The sequence below is a fragment of the Euprymna scolopes genome, chromosome 45, assembly GCF_053919585.1.
Source record: "Euprymna scolopes isolate OS-2025 chromosome 45, ASM5391958v1, whole genome shotgun sequence".
NCBI classification, from domain to species: Eukaryota; Metazoa; Mollusca; class Cephalopoda; order Sepiida; family Sepiolidae; genus Euprymna; species Euprymna scolopes.
In genome coordinates this window covers 42,797,716-42,815,135 of record NC_136526.1, presented here as the reverse complement: position 1 = coordinate 42,815,135, position 17,420 = coordinate 42,797,716, and the positions used below count along the sequence as shown (strand labels likewise).

The 17,420-nt window shown below is 34.9% G+C and overlaps 1 protein-coding gene across 1 annotated transcript in view; it reads right to left on the bottom strand.

Moving 5' to 3' along the window:
* Positions 1 to 17,420, bottom strand: part of LOC145269505 (uncharacterized) — a 203,093-nt gene continuing 185,673 nt past the window's right edge. The window contains exon 3 of the mRNA XM_080125241.1: positions 1 to 2,008. Within this exon, the coding sequence (XP_079981367.1) occupies positions 1,219 to 2,008 (790 nt within the window). The 3' untranslated portion in view covers positions 1 to 1,218. The remainder of the gene's footprint in view (positions 2,009 to 17,420) is intronic.

Genomic DNA, 17,420 nt, shown 5'->3' with positions numbered 1-17,420 from the left:
TCTAGTAGTAGTATTATTTATAGCTGAAACATTTGGATTTTACACCAAACCACACACAAGACAGAGCACAAAATTTGGACATTATCTTGGGTCTTTTTTTTTTTTTTTCCTTGCTTTATTTTATTGTTTGTTTTTTTTTTCTCTTCTTTTTTTGCTCTAAATTTTGTGGAAACCAAAAGATTTTTTAAACAAATTAAGAGATTTAAAAAAAAAAGAACAAAAAAAAAAAAAAAAAATGAATTTAACTAAATTGATTCTTTTTTTTTTTTCTTTTTTTTCCAGAGACAAAAATGTCAGATTTTTAAAACTTAAAAAAAAAAATAAAATAAAATAAAATTGAATTTTGTTTTCTGACGTGTTTTAGAATTTGATATTGTTTTTTGTTTTTTTTTTTGTTTTGTTTTTTTTTTTTTGATTTTAGGGGGAACAGGGGTTAGAAAACAAAATCTTTTAATTTTTGATTTTAAAAACGCAAATGATGAGAAATTTTCTCAAAAAGTCACAATGTACTTTCGACAATTTGTAGAAAATACGTTCAGTTTTATTTGTTCTTAAGTAGAAAATAAGTTTTTTTTTTGTTGTTTTTCTTCATTTTCTTTGGAAATTTCATTTTTATAGCAAACAATAAGTAGTTTTTTTTTTTTGCTTTTCTTTTGTCTTGGTATACATGATTGGGAAGGATCATCAAATAAGCTTAACTAAGCGGAACACAAACTTTTTCTAGAAAATATCATTCCGGCATTTAGACTAAAAATTAAAACAATAAAAGAATAAAAAAAGACAAAAAAAATTTGAAAGAAGGAGGGGGAAAAAAATGTTATAAAAATGGAAGAAAAGGATTAAAAAATACTTTAAATAAGAAAAAAAAAAACATGGCTTATAATGAATTGTAAAGATGAAAACTACAGCTAAAAATAGAAAAATTATTTGGCTTTCGATAAAATAAAATTTAATAATAATAAAAAAAAAAGAAAACTTGAAAATATTTTAGTTATAACAGATTACAGAAAATAAAAAGAACTTAAAAATAATTTTATAATTTATTTTGTTTTTGTGTTGTTTTAGTATGTTTAGTTGCTTTTTTCCTTCCCATTTTTACCATTTATAGCTATAAAAAAATTTTTTTTTTTTTTTTTTTTAAAAAGAAATTATTTTCTTTGCTGGATTTTCATTTTTGATGTCGAATTAAAAAAAAAAAAAAAAATCTGTATTTTAGTTTTATAAAACAGATAAGAGTTTGTCCTCTTCTAAGATAATATTCTCCAAGTCCAAACTATGGATGACGTTCTTTTTAAGTATCCCTTCAAACTCTACAGTGTCCAGCGCCAGAAAATCCTGCAATACGACCTTGACATTAAAATTAGCCGCAGGCACAGACGCTGTGTTCATAGTCCGACCACCGTTTGAATCAGCAGCGGCAGCAATCGTCTGACTGCGGATGTGGATTTGAACCGGCTTCTTCGGGTGCACCCGTCGCACGTGGAGTTGCACAAATGACTCCTGCATTGAAGAGAAATTGCAGTATCCGCAAAAATGTTCGCTTGGGTGACGCCGTATGTGCTGGTGAAACTTGTAGGCGTCGCGTGTCCGATAGACACAAGTCGGACACTGCAGCTCCTCGGTGCTTCTGGAATGTTTGGCCACATGCTTTCGGAATCGGTCAAAGTCGTGAGTCCTCATCGAGCAGTGACAACAGCAGTATCGGGTAACCCGCTCCTCCTCCTCATGATCGTCCTCACTCTCCGACGACGGCCGCCAGTCCGACGTCGACTCAGAATCCAAATCCGATTCTCCAGAATCATCTACGTTGATCACATTGCTGCTGCCGCCGCTGCGAGCACTGCCGCGTCGGCGACGACGCTGGCGTTCGATAGACGCCTTACTGCGCATTTTATCCCGCCTTGCCCCCAAGGAAGGGAAGATCATGCGGTACTTCTTGTAGTGCTCATCTCGGATAATCTTTGGTGGCGCCTGGTGGAATTCTTCGATGTGCTCCATTATTTTTTTCCTGCAAAAATAAAAGCAGTAAAGAAAGAGATAAGAAAATGGTTACTGCATCATTTGTGTCGTATCACAATATGTGAAATGGCTACAAAAAAAAAAAAAAAAAATTGTATTAAAAATAAAAAAAACAAAATAAAAAATAAAATATTAAATTAATAAAAACAATAAATCTATATATCTATAAAAGTGAGAATGTGTGTGAGGACACTTCTAAACCTATATACTCAACAACTTTTTATCTACACACTCAAAATTTGGTATATAGGGTATTCAGATAGGTGGAAAACACTTTTTAATGAGTTCTAAAAAAAAAAAAAAAAAGTGGGTGGGGGGCTTGCATTTTTTTTTTTTTTTTTTTTGTTTACTTACAAGAGTGAACTGTTTACAAAAACATAATACTTGCACGCATGTGTCTTAGTTTCTTTCCGTTTTTTTTTTTTTTACTTCACATCTGGATAAATTGGATTACTTAGAGGGACGGTTCATCAAGAACTTGTTTACATTGGACATGAAGACAATCAAATTGTAGTCAGCTGGAAAGCAGACAAACAGAAGAGAGTTCCACAGGCGTGCAGTTCTAAGAAAGAAGCTTTGTTCATGGAATCTGCATTTAGGTTTAGGCACAGATAAAGAGTGTGGGAAATTAGTGATAGTCGTTTTGGCTAGACGAGTGTTTTTCGTGAAAGTTTGGTGAGGGGGGACCATAGATTGCAGCTCAGATGAGCACTTGCCATGAAAATAATGATAAAGCCGGGACAGGCTCGCTACGTCTCTTCTGTGGGAAAGAGGTTGCAGGAAAGAGAAAAGGGCATCCCCCACTAAGCTACGAAGTCTATTTTGAACTCTGTCAAGGCAGGATAAGCTTCTTCTAGCAGCTCCTGTCCAGATGTGGCAACAGTACATCGTTGGCCATACCTGGCTTTTATATAGGTAGATAATTGCATCAGGAGCGAGATATCTACTGGAACGGTAGAAGGATCCCACCATTTTTCCAGCGGCCTTGGCAACAGATTTGATATGTGTTTCATTTTAGATCAGGAGTAAAGGTCAAGCCCAGAAGCTTGTCAAAACATGGAGCCTCCTTAAGACGAGAGCCATTCATTTCAATTGATGCCAGATGAGGATCAGAGCAGTGATGATGTAAAGAGAGGAGCTGGGTTGTAGATTCATTGTACTATGTGCTCAAGATCAAAGGAGAGAGAGTCAGAGAAAACTTGGTCATTTACGGCCTTTGAGGTGTTGCCATAGATTGTAGTGTTGTCAGCATAAATGTTAACGAATGATCTTAGGATGTCATTTGGAAAATCATTGATGTAGATCAGAAAGAGAGTTGGGCCCAGGATGGAGCCCTGAGGGCATCCAGCATTAATACTGTGAGTTTCTGATTTCTGCCCATCAACCACTACGTTTATGAACCTATCCGACAGAAATGATTTAATAATTGAGAAAACATTTCCAGCTCTACCATAGCTCGCTATCTTATGAAGTAGACCTTTATGCCATACCCTATCAAGAGCAATTGCCCTAGAAGGAAGCCTCCATCAAGAGATTCACTAATTCTATGAGATATAACCGTTAGCACATCTTTCCTAGATGATGACATGTTTGATAGGATCAAAGTTCGTTAAACCAGAATAAGGAATACATTCGGCGGAAAGAAGTCTTTTGATGTTTTATATCTAAAATTTTATGTTGTGAAACAAATAAAAAAAAAACAATCTTTATTTAAATGAAGTCTTTTTTTTTTTTTTTTTTTTTTTTCACACCTCATTTAAAGATTGCACTTTTTATTTATGGATTATGCCACCATATTTGTAAAAAGGAAAAATAAAATAAAGTGTTGATTTTTTTTTTTTTCCTATTAATCTATAATATATATCTTATTAATCTATAATAGAAATCTCACCTGTCTTATTTAAATGTATGTATGTTTGTATGTCTACCTAAAACTTGACAGAGGCGATGGATTTTCATGATGGTATTGTTTGGAATTTGACTCTTCGGACGACAAATATCGAAAAATTGGCTAAAAATATTAATTCCTTCACCCTCAACTGGGCACTTTTCTACAGGCAGGGGCTGCTTTTTTCATTGATATTTTCAAAAGTCATCCCCTCTTTTCAATTGACTAGCCTTAATTTAAACCTTTGCCACTTCTGGTTTGGCAATGGACGCAACAGCAAAGATGTAACTTTTTTTTTTTCACATTCTTTTTCTCCTTCACAGTACGGGTTCGAGTCTGTCTGCTCACTACTACTTTTTTTTTTTTTTTTTTTTTTTTTTTTTTTTTTTTTTTCTCAACATCCACCTCCGGACAACGCCAGGCACCCAGGCTAGTCTATAATATGAATCTCACCTGTCTATTTAAATGTATGTATGTCTGCCTAAAACTTTCGACAAAGGCGACGGATTTTCATTACTGAGCACTTTCATCTGCAATGGATGATTTTAGTATCATTTTGAAACAAAAAGATTAGTTCCTTCCCCATCAACTGGACAGTTTTATACAAGGAGGGGTTGATTTTTTGTGAGCCATTTTTGCAAGTCATCGTATCGGTTGGACTGACTGTGCCTAATTTTAACGTTCCAACCTCCTGGTTGCGTCATGGTGTAGCAGTAAGACGACAGATTTTCTTTCACTTTCTTTTCCACCTTTGCGTCACGGGTTCAATCCTGCCTGCCTTGCCTACTACCACTTTTTTTTTTGCTGAACACACATCTCCAAACACCCGGGCAATGCCGGGTATCCAGGCTAGTTAATTATAAAATTTTGATATAATATTATTTGAATTATTCGGAGCACTGTTTTTATCTTGACTGCTGTTATCACATTTTAACCAATGTAACCTATGACCTTCCTCAGATGTATTTTTGGCATACTCGAGAATCTGTACAAAATTTTGAATGGAATCCTGTTTAATACATAGGGGTGGCTTATTCTTGTTCTGTCAACTATGAATGAATAGAAGTCTTAAGTAATTCATAGTTGTATTTTTAGTAGTGCCGCCCGCACTCAGGATTGAATCTTCAACTGCCAAAAGATTATCACTTTTAGAACTGATCATTACTGAGCACTTTCATCTGCAATGGATGATTTTAGTTTGAATTTTTGGAGGCATAAACCTATTCTTAGATGTGTGGTCTTACTTAATGATGGGTGATTCTAATATTTTTCCAGATTCTGATACAATCACCGATTCTGATCTATTTAAAAGCAACACCATTTCTGCAAGTCTTCTTTTTCATTGACTAGGTTAAATTTGAACGCGTTATACTTCCGGTCGCGTCATGGAGTAGCGGTAAGACGTCAGATTTTCTTTCACTTTTTCCGCTTTCACGCCACGGGTTTGAACCTGCTGCCCACTACCAATTTAAAAAAAAATTTTTTTTTTTGCTCAACACACACCTCCAAACACCTGGGCAACACCGGGCACCCAGGCTCGCACATTAATACGTTAAATATTTCATAATTGTTAAAAAAAAAAAAAAAAATGTATAGTTTTTGATCTTAACCATCATATAATTTTTTTTTTTTTTTCTATTTCTCAGAAATCAAAGGGCTCCCTTCCTGGGGCTGAACATTTTTTTTTTTTTTTTTTTTTTTTACAAAGGCATCACCACATTATCAAGGCCCAGAGGCCACTCAAGGATAAGGGTTAAAGAGTGTACAGTAGAAATTGGTCAATATAGTAATCATTAGTAATGAAAATTTGGTAAATTTAATAACTTATATGGAACGGCTCATCAAGGACTTATTTACTTTAGACTTGAACACAACCATATTGTAGTCAGCCGGAAAGCAGGAAAACGGAAGACAATTCCACAGGCGTGCAGTTCTAAGAAAGAAGCTTTGTTCATGGAATCTACGTTTAGGTTTAGGCACAGATAAAGAGTGGGGGAAATTATTGATAGTGTTTACAGCTAGACGAGTGTTTCTTGTGAAAGTTTGGCGAGGGGAGACCATAGATTGAAGCTCAGTTGAACACTTTCCATGAAAATAATGATACATCAGAGACAAACTCGCAACATCTCTTCTGTGAGATAGAGGTTGCAAGGAGGAGAAAAGGACATCTCCTACGAGGCTACGAAGTCTATTTTGAACTCTATCAAGGCAGGACAAGTCCTTTCTAGCAGCTCCTGCCCAGATGTGGCAACAGTATTCCATCCTTGGACGTACCTGGCTCTTATATAGGTAGACAATAGCATCAGCAGTGAGATATCTACTGGATCGATAGAAAGATCCCACCATTTTTCCAGCGGCCTTGGCAACAGATTTGATATACGTGTTCCATTTAAGATCAGGAGTAATGGTCAAGCCCAGAAGCTTGTCAAAACTTGAGGCCTCCTGAAGACGAGAGCCATTCATTTCAATTGATGACAAATGTGAATTAGAATGTTGATGATGTAAAGAGAGAAGCTTGGTTTTAGATGCATTAAAAGTAACCAGCCACTCCTTTCCCCATTGTACTACGTGCTCAAGATCAGAGGAGAGAGAATTGGAGAGAACTTGGTTGTTTACTGTCTTAGATGTGGTACCATAAATGGTAGTGTCGTCAGCATAAATGTCTACAAATGATGTAAGGATATGATTTGGAAGATCATTAATGTAGATCAGGAAAAGAGTTGGGCCCAGGATGGATCCCTGAGGGACACCGGCATTAATACTGTGAGCTTCTGATTTTTGCCCCTCAACTACTACTCTTATGAACCTATCAGAAAGAAATGATTTAATAATTGAGAAGACTTTTCCAGCTATACCATAGCTAGCGATCTTATGAAGTAAACCTTTATGCCATACCCTATCAAAGGCTTTAGATATGTCAAGAGCAATTGCCCTAGAAAGATTGCCACCGTCGAGAGATTTGCTAATCCTATGCGATATAACTGTAAGGACATCTGCTGTAGATCTAGCAGAACGGAAACCATATTGAGTGTCACTATTGCTATATATGAAATACATGGAAATTTGGTACTTGTGCAGAATTTGAACCAGACGTAACTAACTAGCCGCTCGACTTTGCTCAGAACATGTTGGCTTTTGTCAAAACAACACTACTTTTAAAAAAATACAGAAGCAAACATGAAAATAATAAAATCACCAGAAAAAAAATTTTTTTTTTAAATATAATGAAAAAAAGAATGAAAAAAAAAAAATAAAATAAACAAGTTATATTTTTCCTTTTTCAACCATTTTTTTTTTTTTTTTTTTTTTTTTTTTTTTTTTTTACACAATAAGGAAACCATTTTTGTTTTTTCAAATTTTTTAAAAGTTTAAAAATAAAGCACTTTTTTATGTGTTTTTCATGTAATTTTTTTTTTTTAAGTTTTTTTTTTTTTTTTAAATCTTTGTAACTAATGCAAAGTAAACTGTTTTGTTGCTATTTTATTTTTTTCTGAAAATTTTTTTTCTTGTAGAGTGGGGCTGGGTAACAGTTTTTCTTTTCTTTTTTTTTTTTTTTTTTTTAAATTAAATCAAATTAAGACAGCCGAGATATTCCCTTAGGATTAGGTAACCTTTTTTATGGTCATATTAGACGATGTTAAAGTGGGCTGAGAAGAGACAGCGGATGTGGAATAAACTTTGCCAACCCAACCGGGTAGCTTTCCAATATATGGTTTAAGATGAAGACAAAAGAAGGATCATTACCAAATTTCTGTTTCCCCCCAAGATTGTCTGCTCTTTTACCACGTATTGATCGGAGTCTTAACGTCAGATTACGGAATTCAATGAAACCCGAGCGAGCGCATAACGCCATGTTCCGAGTAAAGCCGAGCGGACGGTGAGTTACGTCTGGTTCAAATTCTGCACAAGTGCCGGAAATTCAAATGTTTATGGGAATCTACACGATTAAACAAATAAAAATTAAAGGTTTTTTTTTTTTTTGAAATAAGAACGAAAACTGAAACCTACTAAATTAGAATTTTCACTAAAAAAAAAAAAAAAAAAAAAAAAAAAAAAAAAAAAAAAAAAACTGCAAAATGCAGAAAAATATGTCGACTGAGAAAAAAGATAACAGATATATAGATAAATGAAAAGCGGTCATAACTCGTCCCAATTTGGTAGACCTGTCTCTTAGAAAGTGTGACCGTTTTTGTCTTTATATAAATAGATGCAAGTCTGTGTATAAATATTTAACCAATAAACTCTTGAACTATTGGTCACATGACACTGAAATTAACAGGAAATAGTAATTATACACCAAGGATGGTTTATAACGAGTGAAATCTTTGTTTGGATTGGTAAAAGTAGTTTAATTGCCAGGAACAATGACGCCTTGTTTACAGTTTTTTGTTTTTGTTTTTTCATCGTAAATAATAAACGACCATACATTAGGAAATTAACTATTCTTTTCATACTTTCATTTTTCCCCGCTGGATATTTTACATTTCCTTAAAAAAAAAATATCAGCTGGTGCTTGTGTAGAATAGTAAATTTTGAAACAAACGCATTTCGGGTGAAAAAAAATTATTATATAAATGTCAGATCGAAATAAGTATAAATTCCAAGAATTACGAAAAACGATCCAGTAGATATGTTAGATCTGTTTTTTTTTTTTTTTTTTTTTTTTTTTTTTTTGTGGAAAAAGAAAGCGTATTTTTTCTTTTCTTTTTTTTCTCCAATGGCGAATTTCAAGGGAAATAAGTTACTTTGTCATAGAGAATTAGTCACGGCGGATCTGTATGCGAGTTCCCACCCCTAGAAATGCGTGTTTTTCATCCTTTTTTTTTTTTTTTTTAAAGATTTTTTTTCCAACGATTATCACAGATAGGCTTAAGTATCCTATTGACAGAAAAATTTTTGAAAAAAAAAAAAAAAATTGAATGACTTTTAAGAAGGGGGTTCACTTTCTCGTTATAACGTTTTTATAACGTGACATGTCGATAAAAAAATGGACCGTAAGTCAGGTATCAATGGTGTAGAAGTTCTACACCATTGATACCTGACTTACGGTCCATTTTTTTAATGATTTTTAAGAGGGTTTACTTTCTCCTTATAGCGTTCTACACTGTAGAACGCTATAAGGAGAAAGTAAACCCTCTTAAAAATCATTAATTTTATTTATTTATATATACATTTTTTCTTCTATCATCATACTTAAGTCTGTAATCTATGATAATCGTCGGAAAAAAAAATAAAAAAAGGTGTAAAATACGTATTTTTAGAGGGGTGGCATTCTCATACAGGTCCGCCTTAATCGCACACAAACAATAAAACTCAGTCAATTCGATTTATACTTGTAATTATTTTTCTACTTTAATCAGGTTTCGTAATTTTTAAGAATTTATATAAATTTCGACATGACAACTAAACACGTAATAATGTTTTCACCTGAAATGCGCGCTTCAAAATCTATTATTGTGCACAACCACAAGTTTTAATTTTAGAGAAGGAATCTTAAAAATAAACAAAACCACAACGGCGAAACTCGAAATTCAACCAAGGGAGATTACTTGGCACGTTGATAAAATAATTCATACAAAGTAATCTCCCTTACTATATTTCGTATTTATTATTATTAAATTTTTTTTTATTTTTATTTATTTTTTTTTTTTTATTATAAATCAATTTTTACCCCAAACAAGGCACAATGCCATTTTGAAATAGAGAGCTACTATCGGGGACATAAGTTGCAGGGGCATTATGAGGGGAGATGAGTAGCAAGATGTTTGTTCACATTACACTTGAACTTATGCGTGTCGGTACAGTTGGGAAAGCAGAATCTCGGAAGGGAGTTCCAAAGTCTAGCAGTTCTGGGGAAGAAACTATTAGAGTAAAAGACTTTCTTACACCTAAGGATCTCTACTGTGAAGGGGTGGGACTTAGCTGTTTGTCGGGGGTAGTCACATCTAGGGGTACAAGTGCTTGTAATTCGTCGAGCATTCACCATTAAAATACTTGTAGAACAGGTAGTGATGCAACATTTAGTTGATGGGACAGAGACTGAAGCCTAGATGACAGTTCAGGACCTATCAGGTTGGCGACTCTCTTTTGAACCCTGTCCAGGGGTGAGAGACAAGTAGCAGATGCACCAGCCCAAATGTGACAACAGTACTCCATACATGGGCGAATGGTGGCCTTATAGAGATACAGGATACTTTCAGGTGTAAGTAGTTTTCCAGCACCGTAGAGAGAGCCCATCTTCTTTGCAGCAGCCTTGGCAATTCTCTCAATGTATCAACTCCAGTTCATGTTCCCTGTAAACGTTAGACCGAGGAGTTTAAAGGAAGTACTTTCAGGTAATATGTTCTTGGCCATTGCTATTGGTGGTAGAGAAGGTTTCTTGTAATTATTGAAGAAACAAGCTTAGTCTTGGCAGCATTGAGTGTGACCATCCATTTTTGTCCCCATTCCACTAAAGGTTGGAAGTCATCCTTTAGTGGTTCTGCCATTTCCTTAGATATGTGTTCATTTGTTTTCCCCTCGTGCCTGGTGGTGTCATCAGCAAATATACCCATCTCTGAAACAATTTTATCAGGGAGGTCATTTATGAATATCAGGAATAATAATGGTCCAAGGATAGACCCCTGAGGTACTCCCGCATTTATATTATATTGTTTAGATGTACGACCGTCGAAGACAACTTGGATTTTTCTCTTACTTAAGGATTTAATTACATTATGTATTCTTCCAGTGATACCATAGGATCTAATTTTCCTTAGAGGACCAGCATTCCATACTCTGTTAAAAGCCTTAGATATATCGAGGGCTACCGCTCTACCCTACCCTGTTTTGTCCAGTGAATGATATATACATTCAGAGATTACAGTTAAGATATCTGCTGTGAAATGTGCTTGCCTAAATCCATATTGTTTGTCGGTCAAGAGTTTTGCAGCGGTAAGGTGTTGGTGAAAAGTGGGAGAAGGCTAATGGGGTAATAATTTAATCGGTCAGTTCTTTCACTGGAATTCTTGAAGACTGGTACCACGGACGCGGTTTTCCAGCAGTCGGAAAAGCAATATTCGTTAAGACATTTATTGTAAAGTTTGGAGAGAACTTGGGCAACCTCAGCTGAGCATTTCTTTTAATAGCAGTAGTTTTAGTTAAAAAAAAAATAAATAAATAAATAAAAAAAAATAAATAAATAAATAAAATTGGGTATTAAAATTTGATTTTCTTGGTTAAAAAAAAAACATACTTAATTTACGTGGTTTTTGGAATATGACATTTTCGTTCCATGGCAGGTATGTACATCAAAGATGGTATTTTTTTTTAGTTTACCCAACCCTTTGACATTCACCTTTGAATTACCGATTTTTAAAGGTTTTTGAGTATGCTGAGAATGAATATCGCATTAATTTTTTGGCCAAACAAGTAGTTATCCATGTTTGAAGACATTCAGTATCCAATGTAATCACTATAGTTTTTACTGGCGGCCATCTTGTTTCCCATTTAGGAAAAAAAACGCCAAGAAAGGCTGGTTAAAATAGTTTTTAAGGGGTCAAAAAGGAAAAAAAAAGTAGTTATACATTTTGTACATTCATCTTAGTTTATTTTTAATCAGTTCAGATGCGTGTCACATTAGTACAGTGGTAACGTCACCAGCTTTGAATGCTATAGATTTACTTTCGGCTGATAGCATCCAAATACTTTTTTTTTTTTTTTTAACTTTGAAATAATGGCTCTATAATAATATGTACAAAATCTGGACAAATTAAAATATCATATTTAAGCGTATTTTACGACCAGCCCCCCCCCCCCGGCTAGTTCATTGAATAACTACCAGAGACAGAAGGGCGACTTTGCCTGGTCATAAAATACGCTTAAATTTCATGCAGATTTCGTATTTATTATTACAGAGCCAATTTTCTATTGAATATTATATTGTACCTAATATATAGTACTGATTTCAAAAGTTAAAAAAATGACTTCGGTGTCATCAGCTGGAATCAAAACAAAAACATTTAACGCTCTAGCCCTGTTCTCTACCGTTTGAGCTAAGCCAAGAGACATAAGTTATAAGATTAAACTACTTTTAGCTAGGATTAGAGGATTAGTTTTTACAAAACTAATAAAAAACAAAATATGTCGGCAAGTTGAAATGAACATTTTGCATTTAAACTTGCTGACTTCTTTACACATTATTCATCCATCCAAACAAAGATTTCACTCGTTATAAACCATCCTTGGTTTATGATTATTATTTCCTGCTAATTTCAGTGTTATGTGACCAGTAGTTTAAGAGTTTATCGATTAAATATATACACACAGACACATACATCTGTTTTATTTATATAAACTAGCCTGGGTGCCCAGCGTTGCCCGGGTGTTTGGATGTGCCTATTTACTATGCCTCCCCATGGGACAGAGTTAGACACTAGGATCGTTTTTTAACGTGGAGAAAAGGTACAAAAATAAAAATTGTCTCAGTCGTGAAGGATTTCTCCTCCACCGAAAGAGAACAAGAAATAGAAGTGCAGCATCTGCCGGAACAGATGGTATTTATTTGCTCCCCCACCGAGCAAATTAGGCACAAGGCCGATTTTTAATGTGAGGAGTGAAGGGAGGGGGAAGGGAAAAAGGGGACCAGCTCCCGAGAGGTGGGAAATGGGAGCTGGTTAAAGGTCAGGCATGTGGGGTTGCCCCCACATCTGGTCTTTGCTAGTCATAGCTAGTCATAGCTTGCAGCATCTGCCGGAACAGATACTACACTTTGATCTTGTCCCGAAGGCCCGGGTGTTTGGATGTGTATTGAGCAAATAAGCAAAACAAATTTTTTAAAAATAAAAAAGTTTTAGTAGGCAGGCAGGCAGGTTCGAACCCATACTACGAAGGAGGAAAAGATTATGATAAAAAAAAAAAAAAGTGACATCTTTGCCGATGCGTCCATCACCTAAGGCTAGTCAATCGAAAAGGGGGGGCTTACTTTTGAAAATATCGGCAAAAAAAGCGATCGCTCCATGACGTGAAGTGGAAAAGAAAGTGAAAAAAAAATCTGACGTCTTACCGCTACTCCACGACATGACCAGAAGTTCAGAACGTTAAAATTAGGCAATGTTAATCCAACCAATAAGATGACTTGCAAAAATGGCTCGCAAAAAATCGACCCCTCTTTGTAGAAAACTGCCCAGTTGAAGGTGAAGGAATTGATGTTTTTAGCCAACCTTTCGATATTTTTCGTCCGAAGGGTCAAGCTTCAAAACGATACCGATCTTGTGTAAATTCGTTGCCTCTGTTGAAAGTTTTAGGCAGACATACAAACATACATTTAAACAAACAGGTGAGATTTATATTATAGACTAGCAGGGGGGGGTACCCGGCGATGCCAGGGTGTATTGAGGTAAATCAAAACTCCGGGGAGGGGGAGGGGGTTAAATAATAAAAAAAATGTTTTGGTAGGTAAGTATGAGAATCGAACCCGTACCCTTGAGTTGGAAATTAATGTGTGAAAAAAAAAAGAACTACGTTACCCATTGAGCTACGGCGACAGACAACATTAAACAGGTTATTTAACTATAAAAAGAGGCGTGCGCAATAAAAGTTAACTCTGCTGCTTCCATTTGACCTAATTAAGAAAGTCAAATAGAAGTCGCGCAGCGTTTGGGTTTGTTTACCCAAATTTAACTGTTTCTTCCCCCAACAGATGTTGGGGAGGGGGGGGGAAAGCACCTCCCAATTATCCAGAACTGTCTCAAAGCTGATTGCTTCTGGACGTTTTTCCCGGCGCAATGCCGAGAAGACGTCGTTTGAGTTTAGTTTCACTTTATTTATACTAAAAAGCCCAATCAACACGCGAGAAGCCAAAATAGCAATAATTTTGTAAAAATCGACGTAAATAAATCTATACGCTACGCGGTTTCCTAATTGCTAGATATTATTATATAGGACCTATATACACAGTTTTAAGCGATAGTAACGACCCCGGGAGCGTGTGTGAGAAAAGCCTTTTGAAGACATACACAAAATGGTCACACACATTTTGCCTTTTATATATATAAATATAGATTCTACCATATTTTTTTATGAAAATTGCTCCAGACAATGTGTGCAGCTCTTTTATGTAATGAGCTAACAAGAACGAAAAATGATTGTTGTAAAGACAGGAGATGTCTATTGGCCTTAGTTTTGAAAAGACCAAGGCTATAGGCAGGAGAAAACAGTCAGCAGGAAGAGAGTTCCATAACTATATCATTCTTGGAAAGAAACTTTTTGAATAGAAAGCTGTGTTACAGTGAGGTATAAAAACAACGAGCTGGTATAAAGGAAACAGATCAGATAATTTACTGTTAATAATAATACTGTTAATAATAATATTCCTTTTAAAAATAAATGTGTGTGTATTAGTGGGAGAGGGGGGGGAGCAATACTATTAAGAAAAAAAAAAAAAATAGTTACCTGTCAGTTAAATATTCTTTTAATTAATAAAATGAGTGTTACTTAATAACTTGCTTTAAAAGTTTTATTGAATTTAGCAGAATTATCTCCCTTCCCTGAAGTGTGTAAATATATTTCGGTTGTGTATGTATACATGTTTAGGGTTTATTTATATACTAGCAGAGAGACCCAACATTGCCCGGGAACACAAATTTTGAAATGATTTTATTTGAAATCTTATGATTTTAGTTCGGAGGGGTGAAATAATTTGATTTTGGAACAAATTATGTTAAAATAGGCATTTTTTTTTTTTTTTCTTAGTGACATCAGATTAATCACCAATCACAACCTTTGCTGATTGAACAATTTTTTTTTTTTTTTTTTTTAATGTGTGAAATGTGATAATATCAGGTTGATGAAAAAATGTTTTTTGATGTTCAACTTCATGTCAAAAAACATTTTTGCATCAACCTAACATAAGTCTGAACACGAAGTGGCTTAGTATTATATCATGTAGATTTCTCTATAACGCTGTATGGTCTCTACCAGTGACCATAGAGCATTGGGATAATTTTTTTTTTTTTTTTTTAAAACAAGGTAGACAATTTATAAAGGCTCGAAAGCCCCTAGAGGATAAGGGTTAAGGAATGTGCAGTGGTCACTGGGACAACAGCGTAGTAATAGTTACTGGTGGGAAATAGGGTAGAAATGGATTATTATTTAGGGGGATAGCTTAACAAGAACTTGTTTACATTAGACTTGAAGTTGACCATGTTGTGTAGTTAGCTGGAAAACAGTTCAGCGGGACAATTCAACATGTGGGCAGTTCTAGGAAAGAAGCTTTGTTCATGCAATTTGCGTTTAGATTTAAGCACAGATTAAGAGTGGTGGAAACTATTGATGGTGGTTGTAGCTAGTCGAGTGTTTTTGTGAAAGTTTAGCAAGGGGGAACCATAGATTGAAGCTCAGTCGAGCACTTGTCATAAAAATAATGACATAATAATGCAGGGAAGAGAGAAGGGTGTCACCGACTAGGCTTCGAAGCTGGGTTTTTTTTTTTTTTTTTTTTTTGGTTTTTTTGTCAAGGCAGGATAGGGTGCTCTAAGTGGCTCTTGTACTCGATTTTAGGAAATATTTGGTTCTTTTTCTGAGTTTTTTCTATTTTCTTTCCCAACATTGTCATCAAACGGATTCGAAAGAAATGAGCAAAATTAATTTTTCTTTTTATATAACTCTTATTAACCCCAAACAAGACATTAGCATTTAAACGTAAGGTGTTATCAGGTAAAACCATGTCTATGGAGGCATTATGTAGGGAATTGAGCAACAAGATATTTGTTAGCATTACATTTAAATTTCTGCATGTTAGTACAGTCAGGGAAGCAGGAAAGAGGGAGGGAATTCCCAAGTCTAGCAGTTTGAGGGAAGAAACTATTAGAGTAGAAAGCTTTCGAGCATCTAGAGACCTCTACAGTGAAGGTGTGGGATTTTGCTGCATGTTCGGTTAGTCAGGCATGTTTACAACTTGACCAGAGATGACACAGAGAACTTCTAGGAATAGCCCCATCAATATCTGATACAGCATTCATCCCAGACAGGTTGATACAGCTTTCTCCAAAGGTGGCAGAGGCTAGGGAATATCTTTACATAGCGAGTGAAACAGTTGCATTTGTGAGCAATTTTTCAAAAGTGGGGACTAGAAATAAATTACTTATCTTTTGACGATTGTGTTTTTTTTTTCACCAACAATCTTCCAAAGCTTAAAAAAGGTTGAAAAATGTCTTTTCAACCTTTTTTTTTTTGTTTTAATAAAACGAGCAAAGTCAAATTAATTAAACAATAAAAGGTTTAATAGAACAATATACACTTTTAAAAAAATTTTTTTTTTAACTATAGCTGTTGAAAAAAAACATCTGAAGAAATTCAAATGTTTTTAATTTCAAATCTCAACATAAAATTAAGTGCATATTTAGAATTACAATTATTAAAAAAAAAACAAACAAACAAACAAAAAAAACACACAAAAGTCTTTATGATGTACATACTCGTCACGGAACAAAGATGTCATATTCCAAAAATCACGTTGGTTTGGCTAGTAACTTTTCTATTTTACTAGTAAACAAAAATACTTAGTTGTCAAAGTCAACTAGAGATAAAGTACCGCTCTGAATATTAAAATCACAATCAGTTCCCAGTCGTGCAAATAACCCTATTAACATTCATTTGTTGCATATCATTTTTAAAACCCATTAAAATAAAACTATTTTCATGTAACCATTTTTTTTTTTTTGATATATATATTTTAGAAATATAACCAGACTAGACTTTTTAGCCCATTAAAAATGAGCAAAAGTTATAAACTGTTGACTTCGAATGAGTGTTTCATGTGAAATTGATGGTTGAATATGATTAAATTTGTGCTCATTTTTGCATTAAATATTAACCCCCCCCCATTAATCTCTAATGTGCATCGAACAGATACCATAATACTTAATTCACTGCACTCCATCATAAACGTCCAACAAAATTTCAGCGAGATCAGCCCAGTAGTTTCCGAGAAAACTTCTAGAGTAAATGTGGTACTATGGTAGCTAATCCCTATTAATTCATAATTGTGCATCAAACAGATACCATAATACTGAGTTCGCTGCACCTTATAATAAAGGTACACACAAAATTTCAGCCAGATTGTCCCAGTTTTCATCTTGAATGTTGTTTTCATGTTTCAGCCGATGCAACCTCTGACCCTTTTCAGTTGTATCTTGTTAAACTCCGAAATCTTTCTGTCAAACCCTGGAATTTTTCTGTCAAATTCTGGAATTTTGAAACCTTTATGTAATCCACAGAGGTGTCATGCTCTCTTTCTGACAGCTTTAATCAGGTAGAAATCCTAAATACTTTGCAATCGAGAGCATTGCCAAGGCTGCTGCTGCTGCGGCGAAGAGGGTCGGCTCTCTCTACAGTGCTAGAAAGCTATTTACACCTGAAAGTATACTGTACCTCTACAAGGCCACCATTCGCCCACGTATGCAGTACTGTTGTCGCATTTGGGTTTATGCCTTTGCTGTTAGTCTCTCACTCCTGGACAGTTACAAAAGAGAGT